Source organism: Euprymna scolopes, chromosome 10, assembly GCF_053919585.1.
Source record: "Euprymna scolopes isolate OS-2025 chromosome 10, ASM5391958v1, whole genome shotgun sequence".
In the NCBI taxonomy this organism is placed as follows: domain Eukaryota; kingdom Metazoa; phylum Mollusca; class Cephalopoda; order Sepiida; family Sepiolidae; genus Euprymna; species Euprymna scolopes.
The window spans coordinates 96,020,060-96,043,179 of NC_136491.1; the positions used below are offsets into that span (position 1 = coordinate 96,020,060).

Here is a 23,120-nt window from a genome sequence, read left to right on the forward strand (position 1 = left end):
AAGTTGAGATTTCACCTTTCAATATTCTGACGCAATTTAAAAAAAACAAAACTTTATTCAAAGTTTTGTTTTTTTTTAATTTCTAGGCGTTCTTTACTCTTTACGGGTTCTATTTACGGCCCCGTCAAGGTCAGTATACAAACAGAGGCCTCATCAATTTTCAACCGCTACATAATATAAATGTACTTACCAAGGTGTCATCTATTTGTTCATCGTCAAATTTCTCCAACTGTGCAGAAAGTTCATGTTCCGTCTAAAAGAGAAGATGCAACAGTTTAGTTTGTCTATTAGGCCATAAAAATCATGCAGACAAAATATGCAGTTTGTGTTGAGCAGAATTAGAACTATTTGGGGTCAGATTGATTCTGTTTTGTTCGCATTGGTTGCCCTCAATAGAATCAGATACTGCCACGTGAACCCATACGGAACTTGCCAACATTCATGCTCAAAATAGACACCATCTATGCTTGTATAACTATAACTATTTGATATCCAATTTATAAATAACTGCACACGTGTTGGTAATGTTTTATTCTCGCACAGGTTGCAACAATATCCGTGTTTTCTTACACTATGTGACACTCACCCATGGTTGAAAAAAATTGAAGACAATTGAAAAATGTTAGCTAATAAAATTGAACGGCATTATAGAGTTTGTCAACATTTGTAGTCAAAGCAGACATCATCTGTCCTGAGAAAACTTGCCTATGGGTTGGAAATATCTTTTTCTCACACAAGTTGCAACAATGTCCGCGTTTTATTACATTAATTATGTGACACTCAAGATTGAAAAAAATTTGAAAAATGAAGACAATTTGAGCACGTTAACAAATAAATTTAACGTTTATTTGAGACTAGCCTGGGTGCCTGGCGTTGCCCGGGTGTTTGGAGGTGTGTATTGAGCAAAAAATAAATAAATAAGTGGTAGTAGGCAGGCAGGTAGGCTCAAACCCATACTGCAAAGGAGAAAAAACATGAAAAAAAGAGAAAAAAAAAACGTTACGTTTTCGTTGTTACGCTTATCACCAAACTGGAAGTGGCGAAGGTTTAAATTAAGGCTAGTCAGTTGAAAAGAGGGGATGACTTTCGAAAATATCGGCGAAAAAAGCGACTCCTCTCTGTAGAAAAGTGCCCAATTGAAGGTCAAGGAATTAATGTTTTTAGCAAATTTTTCGATATTTGTCATCCGAAGGGTCGAACTTCAAAACGATACTGATCTCGTGAAAATCCGTCGTCTCTGTTGAAAGTTTTAGGCAGACATACAAACATACATACATACATTTAAACAGACAGGTGAGATTTATATAATAGACGCCGACGTTTTGTAGTAAATGTTTATTTTTTCCTTCATTGTTGATTTAATTTATTATTATCTTAGTGATGGAACAATTCCAATACTTTTCCCGATTCTGATACAATTACTTATTCTGTTCTAAATTCCCGATTCTGATACAGTTACCGATTCTGATTCTAAAATCGCATAATCATTTTAAAAGTTAGAATTTAATTTTATTGGGGTGGGAGAGTGACAGAAAGTCATCACCTACTTTTAAATGCGGGCATAATTTTTTGACATTTGATAAACTTCTTAATGTTTTCCTTTTATGTATTGTATCCAAGACTTTGATTAACTCTTTCTCAGATTTTCATTTATATTTTTCACTTGTGCCATCGTGTGCTATCTATCAACGCGTTCCGTTTTTACTTATGCTATTTTACCGTGCCATTTTTACTTATGCTATTTTACCGTGCCATTTTTACCTAAATTCGTTATTATGATCTATAAACTTTAGTTTTACTGATAAATTAACATCAATCAATATTTAATATTTTGTATCAGCAACAGAAAATTAAGCTTTAAACAAAAACAAAAATTTTAAATAAAGGAATCATTTTGGGAATCGGATATTGGGCTAAAATTTTGTCCGATTTCAATACCACACAAAGTTCCGATTTTTCCGATTCCCAATTCTGATAAACCATCTCAACACTAAAATTATGACCAACTATTCAAAAGTGTTCAATGTTGTTACTATTATCATTATTGATGCTGGGATGTGACTGTGGTCTAGTGGTTAACGACATGGACTGACGACCTGGGTGTCCAAAGTTCGAATCCAGTTCGTTACACAAAAATCACTTTTACTTAGGATGTTGGCAACCTTTACGTGGTCCTTCCTGTAATCCCCGGTGTCTTTCTAGAAAGAAGTCTGACTAGAAAAATATCGGGGAAACCAATGCCAACAATAGAATCTTAGGGATTCATACGATGATGGTGATGATGATCAATGATGCTATGACTGCGACTATTTGATATTCTATTTATAAATAGTTGCACACGTGTTGGGAATATTTTATACCCATATACAGGGTGACCCCCCCCCCCCAAAAAAAGCTAAATGGAGGCCATCTAGAACATATGCTGTAGAACGGAGAAAAAAAGGTTAAAGACTCTAGTGTTTTGATGTAATGATTTGAATATAATAAACTAGTTATGATTAAAGTTTCATTTCATTCGGATAAAACACTAAGAAATGGGGCCTAATTAGAGTTGGGGCCCGTTTTTTTTGGGGGGGGGCACCCTGTATATTCCAATAATATGTTTTGTTGGATATCAAAGACACAATAGATATGATTGAGGATGTAGAAGGAAACAATAAAACAAATACATTTAAGCGTATTATTTGGATGCTTCGGACTACTGTTCTCATCTTGAGTAGCATTTTCACTACGTTTTGGTCGATGTAACCTCCGACCTTCTTCCTGAGTTCAACATTCTATTCCACGTCAAGCAAGTCTATAAATTGTGTCTACACAAACATAACTCAGAATGGTGTTATGAAATGCATTCAACATTTATTAATATGTTACATTAGTACCGCCAACAAGACATGAAAGGTATCTTAAAGACAACATGAAAATACACGAATATTAATGAAGAATCTAATATAGAATTATTAATTTTAAACAAGAAATATATTGGTAATCATACAACGTTGAATTGCGCACACTGTTCAATTCACAGTGTAAATGTAAAATCTCATATGTTCTGATGTGAATTAGAAATATTTTTTAGTTTTACATTTGAAGAAGCATTTTAAGAGCTCGAGAGTTAGAATTTGGGCTCCATTGGCAACGGGTAGTGTGTCTCAACTCTTGAGTTCTTAAAATGGTTCTACAAATGTAAAAATTAAAAAAAAAAATGCATTGTTTGCTTATTGTATATACAACATACAATTTCTTCAGAACGGTCCCTGTAGGTAATGATGCTGATAACTCGTCACAAGGCCCGTCAAGCAGACATAATCAACACCATATCAACCTCTTAATGTAAGCGACTTTGTTTTATCATTTGATATCGTGTTTAGCATCCAAGGACCTGGTGTGCCATGCCCAGAACGTAACAGACCTTCAAAAGATGTCCCCGCGGTGCATACAAGCCAAGTTACTCTGGTACTTGTACAGTTTAATCAAGACATTAAAAAATGAAAATATCGAAAAAGGTTATATTGCACGTATCCATTTTGGACAGAAGATCTCTGAAAAAAAATTTCGCTTAATTTGATCGAGTAGTTTTTTGTTTTTTTTACAGCGGTAAAACACGTTTTTATGACAGCATATCGAAGGTAGCCATCTTTGAATTTTTTTAACACGCCACGGGGAAATAACTCAGTTTAAAGCGCGGACACTCCCTCCCCATCTGTAATACGAGTTTTTCTTCCTAAAAATCAAACCTTTTGCTCGATATCATAAAAAATTGTTTCGTTTTGTTTGTTTTTTGCTGTAAAAAAAAAATTACTTGATGAAATTAAGTGAATTTTTTTTCCAGAGAACTTTATTCCATAACGGATATGTACAATATAAACTGTTTGCAATATTTTCATTGTTTAATGTCTTGATTAAACCGTACAAGTACCGTTACTCTTCCCGGCAAACGACCATAACAATTTCCATGCAGGGGATAACCAAAAAAAGATATGCCCTATATAGTCAAAACTAGCACAGGTTAGAGCCTCGTTTTTATTTTCAACTACAAAAAAGTAATCAAAATTCCCTCTGTGTCAGAGCCGGTTATCTCACTGGAAAATTAACCCCAAGTTCTACACATGTATCCACTTCACAACTGTCACCTCATAACGCATAGATCATTTGGAATTAAACTATACAAGTGTATCTAAAAGTAATTCAACGTCAAACAAATCAAAAAAATTGTGTCGACACAAACACAACTCAGAATGGTGTTATGAAATTTTTATATATTGACTCTATTACTTGGTTTATTCGCTTTTTATACTTATCAGATATCATCCACACGTTTTTTTTTCATATATATATATATATATATATATATATATATATATATATATATATATATATATTTAGATATATATAAGTGGTAAAAACAGAATAAAAAGTACTCAATATGTTAGTAGAGCTGAATATGTCTTTATTTGGACTTTTAGCATCTGGAGAAACAGACAAGGAATTCCTCTGTCTGCGAAAACAAAAATAATATATATATATATATATATATATATATATATATATATATATATATATATATATATATATATATATATATAAAACTCTGTCGACCGTCCAACCGCCCTTGCTTGCATTTTGTCCATCAAAAACATTGTTGTCATGGAAACCAGCTTGTATTTAATAAAATTTGCACTCCTTTCTACATTTCATATTGAGTACAAATAAAATAATTCCCCCCACTCTTTATCTGTGCCTAAACCTAAACGTAGATTCCATGAACAAAGCTTCTTTCTTAGAACTGCACGTCTGTGGAATTGTCTTCCGTTTTCCTGCTTTCCGGCTGACTACAATATGATAGTGTTCAAGTCTAAAGTAAATAAGTTCTTGATGAGCCGTTCCATATAATTTATCAAATTTACCAAATTTTCATTACTAATGATTACTATATTGTCCAATTTCTACTGTACACTCTTTAACCCTTATCCTTGAGTGGCCTCTGGGCCTTGATAATGTGGTGATGTCTATGTAAAAAAAAAAAAATAAAAAATAAAAAAAAACTGCAGTCTTTGCTTGACTTTTAGACATAATTTCAATCATGAAACTATGTTTTATTATACTTTGGTTTCGGTTTCGATTCTAGCTGATGGCACTCATATCATATTTTTTTTTACTTTTGAAATCATAACTGTATATCGGGTACAGCATCATATGAAATAATTGACTTTATTAAAATAATAAATACGAATCTGCGTAAATTAAAATATCATATTTAACTGTATTTTATGACCAGGCAACGCCGGGCGCCCATGCTAGTATATATATATATATATATGAGAAGAGAAGGCTATAGCAATGCAGGGAACCGGATATAGAAGTGATGTGACGTATGAACAAAAATAGACAAGCGAACGAAGGTTCTATAGGTATTTTTTATCTTCGTATATTTATTTTCCAAAGCAATCACAAATATAAATCAGTAAATATGTACTTACTGTTTGAAATAACCGAGATGGTGGAAGTCTTTAATATTTCAAGAATATATCTCTTTTTCAAAAATGAAGGTATGAAAAGAATGTCGTTACAAAAAATTGGAAAATATCATAAAAACGGAATCGGAATTGATTAATTGAGCTGTCAAACAGAAATTAGTGTTGGGACAATTAATTGGAATATTTGAGGGTATCAGAATCGGAAAAAATTGTACCGATTTTCCAATGCCAAAACGATTCTTTTCATTGTCGTTCTTATTTGATTTTGTTTAAGGCTAAATCTTCCATTGCTAGTAATAATGATAAAATATTAAATATTTATTGATTTTAAACCACGAATGAAGCTAAAATCGATAGATCATCCCTGCCACAAGTATATTGTTACATTTAGGAAAATATTTTCACAAATTACATGAGTGTTTTTACGGTAATCAGAGAAAAATACAACTCTATAGTTAAATATTTAGAGATTTATAAAGAATTGGAATCAGAATCGGTAATTCTATCGGAATCGGGAATTTAGTACAGAATCGGTAATTGTATCGGAATCAGAAAATATATTGGAATCGTCCCATCACTAACAGAAATAAGACTTGAATTAGGTTGGCATTCTAACCATTGTGTTATTTGTATATACTGATCCATATGGTTTATTTGACGGTTCCCTGCATTGCTATCATCTTCTTATACTCCTTCATATTATTTACCAGCAATGCTTCAAGCAAACTACCTTTCCTTTATTTATATATATATATATATATATATATATATATATATATATATATATATATTCCCATTTTTTTCTCCGCTTTCCTCCTTTTCCCCCTTTTTTCCTATATATTGCCTCTTTGTAATCTTCCTCTTCCTTTTCTTTATTATGACTTGATAAAAACTGTGTATAAAAAGAATGAACAAGTTTGATCTTAACGAAGATGACGCCTGATGAGGCAGTTCCTCTGAAAAGAATTATTACAGAAATATGTACGCACATATGTAGCCGAAACTGTTTGTATTAATAAATATACTAGAATTATGCTTCGTTTGTTGATAAACAAAAGGGTTTTACTGGATTTATATCTATGAAATTACAATTATTATTTGCAGAAAATTTAAATGCGTTATTTGTTTTCAGCACACCAGAAAACTTATAGCAAACAAGTTTTTTAACGTGGGTTTTGTGTTGGTCTAACAGATCACAATGACCCCCCCCCAAAAAAAAAACAGCTTACCCCAAAAATGTTGGCCATAGTGGATGCTCATTTTATGTTAAATTAGTACAGAAAAGTGATCCCCTACCTTTTGAAACTATAATTTCTTGATATCTTGGTAACTATTCGTTTCCTGAAATTTTAAACGTTATTTTTGTTTTCAACACCCTCGAAAACCTTTAATAGTGATAATTTTAAAGAATTTTTTGAGGGTGGAAAGATACTGCACCTTTACCGAAACATTTTATGGCTGTATAAAAGTGCCTGGATAATGGATGATCCCTTTAATGTGCGGCCTTAAGAGCAAATGTCACATAGCCCCCTAAAGAATTCAGGTCATTCCATTTCCAGCAAGCCTTCCTTTGTTAAATTCTGATCAATAGTCGCTGAGATTTCCTACTTATAAAATTGCCAAAAATGGTGATATATATATATATATATATATATATATATATATATATATATATATATATATATATATATAACTACTTCATTTACTCACATGAATTAAACTGTAGACGAGAAATAGCAAACAACTGTGTTCACAAAATAAAACTTACTCTAGGATAGCGATACAAAATAGCTTTAAAACTAACAATAACTATAGAAAACAAACAAATAAATTAAACAAACATGAATATACATAAACGATCACACATATATGTATATATATATGTATATATATATATATATGTATATATATGTGCATGTATGTGTGTACACATGGTATATTTATATATATATAAAAAAAAAGAGGGAAAAGATCTACCTTAAACCACTAACCTAGCTCTAAAACAGATCCTTTTTTCGATAAAATGCATGCCTATTGGCTGATAGGAAGGGGCGCGGTGGATACTAGAAAGCTGATTGGCTAACCAGAAATCCTCAACATATATAAAAACAAAAAACAACCACAGAATTCGCGCATAAGCCTGACGAATCCTATAAGTGGATGAAACGCAGAATATTCAGTGTAGCTTAATCGCCATATATATTTTATAAATTACTATATATATATATATATATATATATATATATATATATATATATATATATACTGGTAGCCAAATTGAATATTGAAATGCTCATACCTTTGGGTTTTGGGACGAAACTACAGGAACATTTGCAGGCTTTTTGAAGATTATAATACTATTCTATAGTTAAAATTTTATGACAATTGGTGAAAAAGAACCTATATTTTCAAACCAATAAAATATGCCCAAATGTGCCTACATTTGTATATATAGTGTCCTGCAAGTTAGCTTCAGTTTTGCTGTTTCGGTTGCCAGGCCACACACACATACACACACACACACATGTATAAGTGAGAGAGAAATAGAAAAAATTGATGATGAAAAATAAAATTGAATAAATTACAATATTTATTGATTAATCAAAATTTTAAACTTGAAAAATCTTTAATCCATGGATTTTTCATAGGATAAACATTAGTAAAAACTGTGTAAAAATTGCTAAAAGTAAAATGTATTTTCAAAAAATAACATAAAAATACCAATTAACTAATTAGCCAGTCACTCAATTAATTCATTAAATAGTAATCTGTGGAGTTAATTGGAAATATCGTTCATTTTTCTCAAAAAAATTTCCTATACATTTTTTTACACTTTTTCAAATTCATGCCAAGCAGTGATACATTTTTACTAATATTTATATGAAAAGTTTGTATCTTTGAAAAATCCATGAGTTGAGGATTTTTCATTCTTATAATTCTTTGTTTGAATTTTTGATGGATCAATAAATATTGTAATTTATTCAATTTTTCTTTTCGTCATATATTTTTTTCCTATTTCTTGAATTGCTCTATCTAGTATATTAAGCTTTTTATAATCTTGGCAAGTTCCAAGTTTAAGATAATATACATACTTATTTTTGCAATTATATATATATTTGTATTTGGACAATGTCAAAACAATGTTAATTCACTGCCCACATAGCAGCAGCCAAATAGCGCAATGGTTAGAAGCTCCAACTGTCGTTTGGGTGGTCGGATTTCGATCCTGGCTTGAGGTAATTACTTGTCTAGCCACACTGATGAGCTGTGAAACAGCGAAACAGTACTGTATGTGGATGACTATATATAAATATATATATTTATCACCTGTATGTACCCTACGTTGTCCAGGAAATCTTTTGTCTCATCTGTAAACTTTGCTATGACATCATGCATGATATATTACATGTATGGCATATTCTATGACGCCGTGTATGACGTCATCTTATATTATGCCATATATGACGTCATATGCAATGCTGTCGTGTATGACATCATATTATATATACATATGCTATAGCGTCATTGTGAACAAACAAACAGACAGGAATACGGATTTATTATCAATAAATATATGAAAATTTATCATATTTTATCGTTTTAGATGGGGAAAGAAAACAGACGAATCCATCCGTGGAAAAAATAGTCTGAAGAAAAAGGTGAGAGAGAGAGAGAGAGAGAGAGAGAGAGAGAGAGAGAGAGAGAGAGAGAGAGAGATATGAGAAATCAATAAATGCAGAAGAGATAAAAGTAAACCGAAAGAAGGGCGTGGGGGATGCAAAAAAATAGGAAAAGTAAATCTAAAATTCTTGTTCTCGGAGAAAGACAAATTAAATAACGCTCATCCAGGCATAAGAGAGTGCCTGCAGGTGATGGTGAGAGATAACCCCTGAAGGAAGTAGGAGTAAAAAGGTGTGGGCCTTTAACAAAAGAAGAGATTTCTTGGGAACCACGGAGGATAGGTAATTGAGCCTCATTAGGATAGAGAAAGAAAAATAGAAAATTTAATGTTTTTTGAAGAAGGTAAAATTCAGTGGAACCCCTCTCCTCTAAGCGTTAAATAATGACCGCAGGTAGTGGTGGGAGATTCAGACGAGAGCAATTAAGATGAAAAAATAGTGGACCTTTCGTCCAGAAAAGGATTTATCAGAGCTGAAATTAAATCACTTTTTTAAGACTGCTTGTGTATCCCCAGCCATAAATTATGGAATTACTACATTAAATTGTTTTAGCTTGTTAGAGTTGCCGGTGTTGGTGTCTGTTCCGCTGTTGGACATAGATTGTACTTTTGAGGTTTATCAAGTAATAAACTTACTTATTCCTTACCCCAGGTTTGAACAGAAGCTGAGAATGATAGCAAGGTATAAGATTGAAACTGAATTCATAGCCTTGAATCCAGCTGATACAAAGTTTATATTGTGGACTTAAAACGAGGAAAGAAAATGTGGAAATTACGCCTTTTTTTTTTTTTTTAATTACATTTTCACCCCAAACAAGCCACATTGTCACTTTGATATAGGGGTTACTATCAGGGGCAACAGCTACTGGGGTACTATGTAGGGAGTTGGGCAGCAAGATGTCGGTTCACGTTACACTTGAACTTCTGCATATCAGTACAGTTAGGGTAGCAGGGACCTGAAATGGAATTCCAAAGTCTAGCAGTTCTGGGAAAGAAACTACTGGAGTAGAAAGCTCTTTTACATCTAGGGATCTCTACTGTGTGGGGGTAGGATTTTGCTGCCTGTCGGGTTTGTTGAGGGTGTTTATGTTGTGGGAGCACAAGTGCTTGCATTTCGTCAGAACATTCACCATTAAAATACTTGTAGAACAGGCAGAGAGATGCAACATTTCGTCGATGGGACAGAGGCTGAAGCTTAGATGAGGACCTATCAGATTGGTGACTCTCTTTTGAACCTTGTCTAGGAGCGAGAGACTAGTAGTAGATGCACCTACCCAAATATGATAACAATACTCCATACATGGGGGAATAGTGGCCTTATAGAGGTACAGGATACTTTCAGGCGTTAGTAGTTTTCTAGCACAGTAGAGAGAGCCCACCTTCTTCGCAGTGATCCTGTCGATGCTGTCATTGTAATTGTTCCAACTCATGTTTCCTGTGAAGGTTAGGCTAAGGAGTTTAAAAGATGTACTTTCAGATAAAGAGTCATTGGCCATTGCTATTGGTGGTAGAGAAGGTTTCTTGTAATTATTGAAGGAAACAAGTTTAGTCTTGGCAGCATTGAATGTGACCATCCATTTTTGTTCCCATTGCACTACAGATCGGAGGTCATCTTCTAGTGTTTCTGCCATTTCTTTAGATATGTGTTCATTTGTTTTCCTATCGTGCCTGTTATAGAACATGTATCTCAGTGGATCCTGTTTATGTGATGGGGAATCATCAGTTGTGCACATTATAATTGCTTTCGAGGGAGTGTTAGGTTGTCTCCCTTTGTATAAAGATGAAAAGAGTTCTGTTCTTTGTGTTAAGTTCTTAGAGTGATCTCCCTTGCTTGTTGTTGTGGATTATGGACTGGAGAAAAAAGGATGGTGTCTATGATTTGAGTTATATGAAGAATAAATCAACATTGGAGTTATGTGAATAATAAATCAACAGTAACATCCAAAGGAGATAAGTATAAAATTAGTAGGATTTGTATGGTAGAAGTGTTGACATTTACTGTACTGCCACAGACATCAGTGTATCTCATCGAGTCTGGACAGCGGCTACTCAGAGGGTGATAGAATGCTCAGTAGTGAGAGGTAGCTCCCTAAGAATAAAGAATAATACCGCCATGGTCCAGTTGACCTTGAGGTGCTCAGTTTTCAGAGTATTAATCTCACTTCTCCCATATTATCAGGCAGAGGAGAAGTTTGAAAGAAGAAACTCATTCTTGAAATTAGTTAAAGCTAGCCAAAGTAAATGAGTTATTAGTGAAGGAATTCACAAGAAAACGTTAGAGAAAATGTCAGAGTTATAGAAAAGAATTAAGAAAATTATTTAAAACCATTAAAGGGTAAGTTGAATACAATAAAAGAGACAAGCTCAACCTAGTAAGATAACTTTGACACTATAATAACTTGATCAGCAATATTACGAATATTAATAATAATAGTAGTAATATCGATATTATGTCTGCTGAGAAAATTATAAAAATAAGTTTAAGAAACCAGGTATATTGACAGGCGTGCATAAGAATAGGTGGGTGGGGGCATTTAATGTTCTTTGCCAAAGTAGATCCAGGAAGACTTATATGGATCCTATGGTTGAAGTAAGTGTGGAAACGACAATGACTCAAACTGGCTTAGAGGAAATTGAAAAGGCCAGCAAAACCAAATCTGAGCAAAAGAAAAAAAGAAAATGTAGGGCAGACCCCTTAATTTTTAATTTCAATTAGTAGTTTCTTCCCCAGAACCGCTAGACTTTGGAATTCCATTTCGGTTCCCTGCTTCCCAACTGTACTGACATGCAGAAGTTCAAGTGTAACATGAACCGACATCTTACTGCCCAACTCCCTACATAGTACCCCAGTAGCTTATGTCCCTGATAGTAGCCCCCTACACCAAAGTGGCAGTGCCTTGTTTGGGGTGAAAATGTAATAAAAAAAAAATTGAAAAAAAAATTTGCATCAAATTAGAAAAGAAGGGGAAATTGCTTAATTTTTAATTATAATTAATAACTATAACTATAATTAATTTGAAAAATAAAAAAAATAAACTTTTCCTGATTAGGGACCTTAATTGAAAAAGAAATATTTTGTTTTGTTGTGTATCTATTAACTTTATAGAATTAAAAAGTGTATGAATTTTTAAAAAAAAATAGAGGACTTACTTGGAGCAAGAAAACGACCTCTTGACGGAACTTTAATTGGAAAAAATGATATTTTGAAAAGAAAAAAAAAAGTTAGAGTTAATTGCATGTCTCCGTTAAATTGCAAATAAAAATGCATAAGGTTTGTAGAAAAATGAAATTTTTAGACATTGTAGAAAAGAGTGGTCAGTAAGGGAACAGGGCAAGACGCTGAATCAAAATTAATTGGATGCAGAAAGTTAAAACTGGTGAGCTAGGAAGAAGATAGGTCACCCCCATTCCATGCCTTGAGTTCAGGCGCGAATTAGTTGGAAAAGTACAGAAAGGTAGAATAGAATGTTATATGACGTGATGAACTTCAGGTGAACTAGCAAAAGTTGAAATATGAAATTGGAGATTGCAAAGAGAATCATGAGGAATCGACTTAGATTTTTTTAAATAATTATAGTGGATAGTTATGACAGATTGATTGCGTCAGCCTATTGTCAATTAATTAGTAAATGACACGATCAAAAATGAAATGATATTGCACTTTATGCTAAAACCAATAGCGTAATTTAGTGAAACTATAGTTTTAAAAAATATGGTAAAAATGGTTAAGATTGGACCCGGAAAATTTACCTGATGAAAACGTTAAACATAAAAATCATATATGTGACACTTAGATAAGGTCACCGACTAGAACAACAAAAATTAAAGGCAAAACTATCATGAAAATAATTGAGTTAGATAAAAAAAAAAAGATGCAGTCAAACATCGAAAAACATATTTGGAAAAAAAATCCTAAGTGATCGGGATGGGCTGACCAAAGATAATAAATTATGGAAAATCATCCAATGTTTAGTGATAATAAAAATATAAGTAAACCAGCATGATAGGAATTGAAAAAAAAAAAAGAAATGGGAAAGAAAAATAAAGAAAAGAAGGAGGAAGAAAAGATATAAAGAAATAGAGAAAGGATAGAAGTAAAAAGAAGAAAGGGCAAAAAAAGGAACAGTGAAATAGAAAAGGTACATTTTTTTTTCTTTGATGAAAGACAAATTGAAGAATTCCCATCGAGGCATTAGAGGATCGCAGTAGGTAACAGCGGAAGATAAACCACAGAGGAAGTGAGAGTTAAAAGGGTGATCGTTTTTTTTTTGTTTTTTGTTGTTTTGTTTTTTTTGTTGTTGTTTTTTTCCAAAAAGTGGGTATTTCTTGGGAACAAAGCGAGATAGATGATTGGGTCTCATTGTGACAGAGAAACAGAAAGAATATTAATTTTTTTTTAAGAAAGCCTAATTAAAAAGACCCATTACCCCAGATATTAGAAGGCGGATATAGGTATTGGTAGGAGATGGAGCCCAACGGGGTGGAACCTTCGCTACAAAAGGAATTTATTAGGAACTAAAAGGGGTAGGGGTTGTTGGATTTTATTGGATGAGACAACAAAATCAAAATAATCTAACCCACCTAGGTCTAAAATACACACACACACACACACACACACACACACACACACACACACACACACATATATATATATATATATATATATATATATATATATATATATATATATATATATACAGTGATGATCATATTTATTGGCACGGTAAAATAAAAGTTAAATTTTGTCTAATAAATTCTAAAAAAGGGATTAAATTAAAGAAAATAACAAAGTATATTATGTATTTTTAACTGGCCTTTCCGATGCAGTAATCGGATTTTAGAAAAAATAAATAACAAAGGAACAACAAACATAATTGCAAAAAACCCTTGTTCAAAATTATTGGCACGGCTTTGTTTTTCTTTTAGTATCAGTATAATATCAATCAATTTCCGGTTTACGTGCTTTCTGAACTTTTTTATAGCCATATTATGCTTGTTTAACGCTAATTCAGTGAATAATTTTTTTCAGATAATTTTTAGATAGCGATTTATTTAAGCTATTATAAGTGACTAAATTATAATTTTCAATCGCCATGGTTAAAACTAAGGAACACAGCGAAGACGTCAGGAAGCTTGTTGTAGCATGCCATACCAATGGGGAGGGCTATGATAAGATTTCAAAGAAGCTAAACCTTCCCAAATCCACTGTTAGAGCCATAATAAACAAGTTCAAATCGCAAGGCCACGTTATGAGTTTAGAGAGTAGAGGGAGAAAAAGGATTCTTTCCCCAAGAGATGAACGGAAAATTGTTCGACAAGTAAAACAAAACCCAAGGATCTCTGTTGGGGAGATTGTTGATGAACAGAGCACCTCTGGAGTGAATGTATCTCGACATACAGTTGGTAGAGTTTTGAAGAGAGTTGGTTTAAAAGCATGTCGTCCGAGAAAGACTCCCTTATTGAAGCCTATGCACCTGAAAGCAAGGCTAGCCTTTGCAAAACGTCATATTGATAAAGATGTTGCATTCTGGAAACGTGTTCTATGGACTGACGAAACGAAAATAGAGTTATTTGGCCATAATAAAGTGTCTTATATTTACAGAAAATCTGGCGAAGCTTTCCTGCCTAAGAACACCATACCCACAGTGAAGCACGGTGGAGGCAGTTTGATGTTTTGGGGATCCTTTGCTTCCTCTGGACCAGGGCGACTTGTTAAGGTCACAGGTAGCATAAAAAAGGAAGATTATGTTAAAATATTGGATGAAAACCTGAAAGACTCTGCTAAAGAGCTCTCACTTGGTCGTCGTTGGTGGTTCATGCAAGATAATGACCCAAAGCATTCGGCTAAACTGACTAAGAAATGGCTTGAGGACAATCATATTAATGTTGTGGAGTGGCCATCACAAAGCCCAGACCTTAATCCAATTGAAAATTTATGGAGAACATTAAAATTGAGGGTAATGCAAAGGAAGCCTAAGAATCTTATTCAATTGGAGGATTATTGTCAGGAAGAGTGGGCTAAAATTACTACTGAAGAGTGCAACAACTTGGTTGTAAACTATGAAAAGCGACTGAGGAAGGTAATCAAGGCCAAAGGCTATACAATTGATTATTAAATAAATCGTGCCAATAATTTTGAACAAGGGTTTTTTGCAATTATGTTTGTTGTTCCTTTGTTATTTATTTTTTCTAAAATCCGATTGCTGCATCGGAAAGGCCAGTTAAAAATACATAATATACTTTGTTGTTTTCTTTAATTTAATCCCTTTTTTAGAATTTATTAGACAAAATTTAACTTTTATTTTACCGTGCTAATAAATATGATCATCACTGTATATATATATATATATATATATATATATATATATATATATATATATATATATATATATATATATATATATATGGTAATTTATAAAATATATATGGCGATTAAGCTACACTGAATATTCGGCGTTTCATCCACTCTAGGATTCCTCAGCCTTATGCGCGAATTCTGTGGTTGTTTATCGTTTTTATATGGTCCTCTTCTGTTGAGGATTTAGTTAGCCAATCAGCTTTCTAGTATCCACCGCGCCCTTTCCTAGTAGTTATACATATATATATATATATATATATAATTTGAGGTTGTTATTTTCCAGAGGGAAGGTAACTAGTGAAATATAATGAGGTTAATCCAAGAGTGCTCAATACGGAAATAGAGCAAGGTATATTTTCAAGTTGTTTTTACATAAGCAGTAATGTGTTTCTACACAGTCAGGAGCATGTTTCGGTCCTCTAGTATTCAGTAACTAGAGACCTCATTTCGTTTAAAATCTGGATGCTTTATATAATTCAGTTAAAATAATATTTAAATTTCTTGAACTAATGAGGCGACTCGTGTGTAAAAAAATTCGTTTTTTAACGTGTTAAGAACGTGGCTGAAATAAATGTACAATGGTTTTAAAGGTGTGATTTACAAAATGGTATAGAGTTTACGTTTATTTTTAATAATTTATAACTTTACATTATAATATATATATATGTGTGTGTGTGTGTGTGTGTGTGTGTGTGTGTGTGTGTGTGTGTGTGTGTGTGTGTGTGTGTGTATACACATACATATATATATATTTGACTCTGAAATGTCACTTAACCTACCACACCTTCGTTTTAAATTTAATATTTTATTTTTATAAAAAAATATATTTCTTTTCTTCTATTTGAGAATCAGACGCCTTCAGTGATTTATGACGCCACCTTACGAGGACTTTTCGTTCTTGCCAACCAATTGTCAAAAGAATTAGCATGAGCAGTGTAGCGACTATGTAATATTTGTCTATATAAATAAAAAAATATTACATTTTTTTATAGAGCACTATTAATAATTAATGAGTCTTCCCTCTTGAATACCTTTAATTTGGTATATATATATATATATATATATATATATATTTATATATATTTATATATATATATATATATTTATATATATATATATATATATATATATATATATATATAGAAATATATATATATATCATAATTTAGGTATTTAAATTTTATGATTTGAAAAGGTTAATTTTCAAATATAAATTTTTTGTTTGCTTGCAAACAAAGAATACAGTTTAATAAATACATTTCCTTAGCCCATGAGTTTTCGATGTTTATTCCTCTCCTCAGAGGAAAAATATTAGCAAATGTTTTTATTGGTTTGCACCTTATTTGCTAAAAGCAATAAACATAGAAAATTAAAAGTTTTTAAAGTTTATAAATTATTTTAGCTACATAGAATAAGGGAAATTAGATATTGAGGCAGAAAAAAGGATATTGAACTTCAAATTCAAAATACACGCTAAATCCTGAAATGGAAGGGGGAAAAACAAATATATTCACCCTTTAATTGCCATTGCTCCCAGGTCTACTCTAACTGGGAGTGGCAGTACCTTTTAGGGTCCCAACTATGGGTTAAATAGAAACCGATTTGAAAAAAAAACAAAAACAAATATATTCTATTAAAATATTTTCTTCAAAATCACTGGATTCGGCATTAAATAACCTGAAAAGGGTTGATATGCCGTAAAACAAAAACAACCAACCAACTATAAATACATTTGTAATATTATGATTATTACAGATTTATTATTCCTATCCATGAACTAATATCCTTAGCAAACTATCCAGAAGTTATATTTCGATTAACTACTATTCCCTATTCTAATTTAAAATTTAATTTTTCCTCCACATCAAATTATAGAACATAGTTGTATGCTGTTATTTATTACTCTACAATTAAATACTACATTATGTGAGATATAGTATCATACTTACCTTCATGGTTCATTTAAAATATTAATAATTTAGGTATTTACATTTTATGATTTGAAATGGTTAATTTTCAAATATAATTTTTGTTTTGTTTGCAAACAAAGAATACAGTTTAATAAATATATTTCCTTAACCCATGAGTTTTCGATGTTTATTCCTCTCCTCAGAGAAAAAATATTAGCAAATGTTTTTATTGGTTTGCACCTTATTTGCTAAAGATAATAAACATAGAAAATTAAAAGTTTTTAAAGTTTATAAATTATTTTCTCTACATAGAATAAGGGAAATTAGATATTGAGGCAGAAAAAAGGATATTGAACTTCAAATTCAAAATGCATGCTAAATCCTGAAATGAAGTATATATATATATATATATATATATATATATATATATATTTCATATATATATATATATATATATATTTCATATATATATATATATATTTCATATATATATATATATATATATTTCATATATATATATATTTCACATATATATATATATATATTTATATACATACATATATGTGTGTATGTATATATACACACATACATATGTATATAAATATATGCATATATATACACATATACATATACATACATATATACATGTATATACATATATATATATATGCATACATATATATATATATATATATATATATATATATATATATATATATATATATATATATATGCATATAAATATGAATATATGGATATATATGTATATGTGTAAATATATACATATGGGTTGAGCATATTGAGAAGTGATATACAAATTACCATTAGCTTAGGAAGCGATGCTCTTTGTATAAACAAATTGAGCTTAGGTATTTGGACAATGTCAAAACATTGTTAATTCACTTTCCACATAGCAGCAGCTGAATAGCGCAGCGGTTAGAAGCTCTGATTCTCATATGGACGGTCGGGTTTCGATCCTGACTTAAGGTAGTTGCTTGTCTAGCCGCACTGAAGAGCTGTGAAACAGCAAAACAGAACGGGTGACAATATATATATATATATATATATATATATATATATATATATATATATATATATATTGATTAATTAATTCATGGATATTGTTAGCATCAATTAAAAGTCAATAATTTTTAAAGTGCTCAATGCGTGTGTATGTTGATTCGATATTCTGTAACACAATTAATGTGTGAGGGTGTGTGTGTGTGTGTGTGTGTTTTCCAAAGCAATATTACTAGTTAATTTTAATGGATTAAAATTGAATGGACAATTTTGCATCTGAGAAATGTCATCATTTAATTTCTTAAATTAATTCAATAAACTTCCCTCTCTCTCTCTCTCTCTCTCTCTCTCTCTCTCTCTCTCTCTCTCTCTGGCGTGCGCTCTCCTTTGGATCACACTAACTAAAAGAAAAAAAGATGCCTAAATTTAAAAAAAAAATCTTTCAATTTTTACTTACCAGGCGTTCCTCTTCATTTGTGTTCTTGTTATTCATATCCATCTATAAAAACAATTTAAACAAATTCAAAGTAAAAAAAATAAAAAAACATGAATCAATGAATTTATGAATGGAATTTAAATAAATAGAAAAGTGAGGACTGATTGTACTCACCAACTTCTTGAGAGATTCAAGCGGGAAGAAGGCAAAGTGGAAAATATCGAAATATTTAATATAAGACTATAACTTTCTCACAATTAATCTATATTATTTTTGTATTTTCTCCAACTCCTTTTTTTTTTTTTTTTGGTTTCTATTTCTTTTTCCTTCCTTTCATACGATGTTATTCTAATAGTCACAATGCTCAAGATATCTTCTTTCCTTTCACATTAATCCCCATTATCTATAAAACCTCTCACTATATATCCCTTTCTCTATCTCCCCCCCCTCTCTCTCTCTCTCTCTCTCTCTCTCTCTCTCTCTCTGCACTAATTCAGTTTTGCTACAAGTGTCTATTCCTTTCGTTTAACCATCAAATCATAAATATTGTAATGCATTGAGAAACTTTTTTTATTTTATTTTACTAAAAATATATAATGTCGAATAGAATATGTAATTGATAAAATCGATTGAAATTTATTTTGTATATAAAGAACACAAACTGAAAATTTCCACAATTGCTGTCGATAATCGCACAGTTTTGTCCAGCAATACCAGAGAGACGTTAAACCGAATATGATGATGATGATGACCTTCCAATGTTCACAATCATTTCTTTTCTACTTTCTCTTTGTTTTCTTTCTCTTTCTACCCTTTTTTCTATATTCTTTCCTTTAGCTCACAAGGCTGGTGTCAAATAATCAAAATGATAAACAAAATGCAGTCATATAATGTCTCCTCGTTTTAGAGTCATTATTTCTAACAAAAGATTTTAGGCCTGACGTCGTTCCAAGAATTGTGCAGACAACAGCAACACTGGTCAAACTAAGGTCCATATGGAATGATAGAAATTACTCTTATCTCGAAAACGAGGTTGATAAGCTCCCTAGTCGACTCCATCTAGAGAAGAGAATGTTTTCGATAGATCCTCGATATCACATACAAAGACTATATTGCAAATATGGAAATGAAGGGCAAATTCAAACAAGCAGTCGTGCCATATGAATATCTACTGACGATTAGTGTGAAGAAGGTACGGCCAGATCACATGATCATCAGGTTTCACAAAGACAATTCTGCAAGGAAATGTACATGGAAAAAGGGTGGGCAGAGAAAAAAAAAGGTGGGAAGATCGCATAATTTGTATTATACTGATGTGACCGTGTTGGTTATTGAAGTGACGTTATGAGACACAGGGCGAATATATGAAAATAAAATTGGTAGAAGCCCTTAAAAGCACCATTTATGAAATTAAAAATTTCAAATAAACAGATAAACTGTTTTTAAAAATATTTGAATGTGCAAACATTTTATTAAATGCGAAAAAACAACAAAAAAGAAACATTCGATTTTTTCCCCTTAGTTCTTTCGACATCTTTGCTTGTTTTTTCTCCTCTTTTTGTAATTAATTTCAAATCTTAGATCATAAGAGAGTGAAGGGTCATTAGAGAGGTCCGTTCGTCGCGGTGGATACTCACATTGAATGTGTTCTTTGCCTTTTAGACGTCAACTGGTTTTATGCTCTTTGCTATTTGTGTGAGTCGATTTATATGTAAATTTTAGCTTAACTCTCGCTCGATTTCGCAGGGAGATCTCTTCTCTGCTACAGGGCTCCCCACCAAGAACGGTTGTGGGAATATCACCACCGTTCGACACTGATGCGTCTGTAGCAGAAGGTGATCGTAGAATTTAGGTACAGTAATTTCTTGCGAGTTTCTTGGGCCAATGGACAGTCCTTCCTGTTCTCGTTTTGTATGTGTGAGTTGTTTTTATCGGTGATTGTAAAAGGATTGAAAATGTATGTGTCAGGCGCATCCAACACGGTGGTTTCGCACTCAATATGGACTTTCTTTAATCTGTCCACAGACACCGTCTCGGTGCAACCATTTATATTCAGCTTGAAATATATTTTTTTTTCCAAAACTTTGAATGGCCCCAGATAGTGAGGTCTCAAAGGTCCATGGACCGCATCATTTTGAATGAATACATAACTCCATTTATCCATATCTCTCGGGACATGTGCTGAAATCATTTGTGAATGAGGACACAGGGGAGGTAGTTTCGAAAAATATGTTCAAAGCCGTAAGACATACGGCGAGATGTCTGTGTTGGATGAATTTTCAGATATGAACATTGTACCAGGTAAAACCAGGTCAGTGTCGTACAGCAGTTCTGCACAATTGTTCGTTGGGAGGCTGAAATTGCTGAGCGAGTGCAAGTGGATCTGCACTTTCTTAGTCTGCAAGCACGTCTGCAGAGTCTAGGCGATAAGGTTGAAGCCAGTTACACAAAGGCTTGCAAACGAGTCTGCAGTGCCAAGTACAGGCGAGTTTGTACCTATGTCGGTGTGCATCGTTCGTGTTGATCGGGTTCCCTATGCGTTGGTTGAATCAACGAACGTCCAATCATCGAGTTTTCTAATGTGCGTGTCGCAGCTGACACGTTTAAATTGGCGACTTCTTCCATAACGTCCAGCTATTGAGATTTTCCTTGAGGTGGGTTAGTTATTATATCCCAAACTGTTTTAGCTAATGATGCCGGCATGTCACAACACTAAATGCGTAGCTGATTATGTGGGAGGACATCCTGAATTTCAAAAACAGGCGTCCACTTGTGCAAACCGTAATTTCGCATCTTCTGCGAATAGCAGTAGAGATATAAAACTCTTTTTTTTCTTTTTTTTTTTTTGCAGTAAAAAAAAAAAAAAAAAAAAAAAACGGACCAAATGAACAAAAGAAAATTTTATGAACTAGCTGTCCAAGAGAAATTTGCACACAAAAAAGTTCTTATTTTATTCAAAATATAAAATGTCACAATTGATAAATAATACTAAAAGGAACAAATGACTTTTTTAGTGTGTGTGTGTGTGTGTGAGAGAGAGAGATGAGAGAGAGAGAGTGTGTGAGAGAGAGAGAGAGAGTAAAAATAAAAGGAAATTTTCAGACGTTCTCCAAAACTTTCTTTGAATAAAATAATAAAGTTTCAACAGCCTAGCACAAAAGGACAAACATTCTTTTGTTCGTCTGTGATACTACTTTGTAGTAATTTTTTTAATTGAAGGAAAAAAATGTTATCAAAACTAAAGCAAAATATTAAATGTAGTTTAATTCAAGACTTACAGAAACGAATAATCTGTTCGTCCAAAGCAAAAATTATTTTTATTTATTTTTATTTATTTTTTTTTTTTTTTGAGCCAGTTGCTCTTTTGTAATTCCAGTAGAATGTTTAAACCGATGTTAGATCGAATTGAGTTTTTCTTTTTTTTTAATTTTTGTACACGGATAATGTGTTCATCAAAGAAGGTGTCACCACTTTAGCGAGGTCTGTTCGTCGCGGTGGATACTCACATTGAATGTGTTGTTTGTCTTTTAGACGTCAACCAGTTTTATGTTCTTTGTGTGAGTCGATTTATATGTAAATTTTAGCTTAACTCTCACTCGATCTCGTAAAGAGATCTCTTCTCTGCTACAGGTCCTTATTTTGTTGTTGTTCTTGCTTTTTTTTTTACCGTAATTTGAATAGAACCGTGCCCTCGTGTTGGTATTTCAAGGATATGTGCTGGTGTTGCCGTTCGTCGCACACACGAGAGCTTCTGCCAATGTTATTAATACTGGATTACTCCACATCTTAATAGCTCATATTACAGAATTTTTTTTTAATATATGCGTGAATTAAATAAGTTTTTACTTACGATTATCATGTGTAATTGCGCCCTTCTCTCACTAAGTTTATCTCTAATTTCAATAGGATTCTGTTCAAAAGAAAACATATATATCAGGACTTTAATAGAATCATGTTTAAAATATAAAATAATTATTAGGACTTTATTGGAATCATATTCAAAATATAAAATAATTATAAGGACTTTAATAGAATCATGTTCAAAATATAAAATAATTATTAGGACTTTATTGGAATCATATTCAAAATATAAAATAATTATAAGGACTTTAATAGAATCATATTCAAAATATAAAATAATTATTAGGACTTTATTGGAATCATATTCAAAATATAAAATAATTATAAGGACTTTAATAGAATCATGTTCAAAATATAAAATAATTATTAGGACTTTATTGGA

The 23,120-nt window shown here is 32.1% G+C and overlaps 1 protein-coding gene across 5 annotated transcripts in view; it reads right to left on the minus strand.

Moving 5' to 3' along the window:
- The window catches only part of LOC145286152 (uncharacterized), a 484,368-nt gene that overhangs the window by 346,454 nt on the left and 114,794 nt on the right, over positions 1 to 23,120 (minus strand). For 4 of the 5 annotated variants that reach the window (XM_080134898.1, XM_080134896.1, XM_080134895.1 and 1 more), the window contains 4 exons: positions 22,728 to 22,787; positions 18,899 to 18,940; positions 12,304 to 12,333; positions 191 to 253 (listed from right to left, as the gene is read on the minus strand). In XM_080134898.1, coding sequence (XP_079991024.1) covers positions 191 to 253; positions 12,304 to 12,333; positions 18,899 to 18,940; positions 22,728 to 22,787 — 195 coding nt within the window. The remainder of the gene's footprint in view (positions 1 to 190; positions 254 to 12,303; positions 12,334 to 18,898; positions 18,941 to 22,727; positions 22,788 to 23,120) is intronic. The other variant, XM_080134897.1, reaches the window with a different exon arrangement.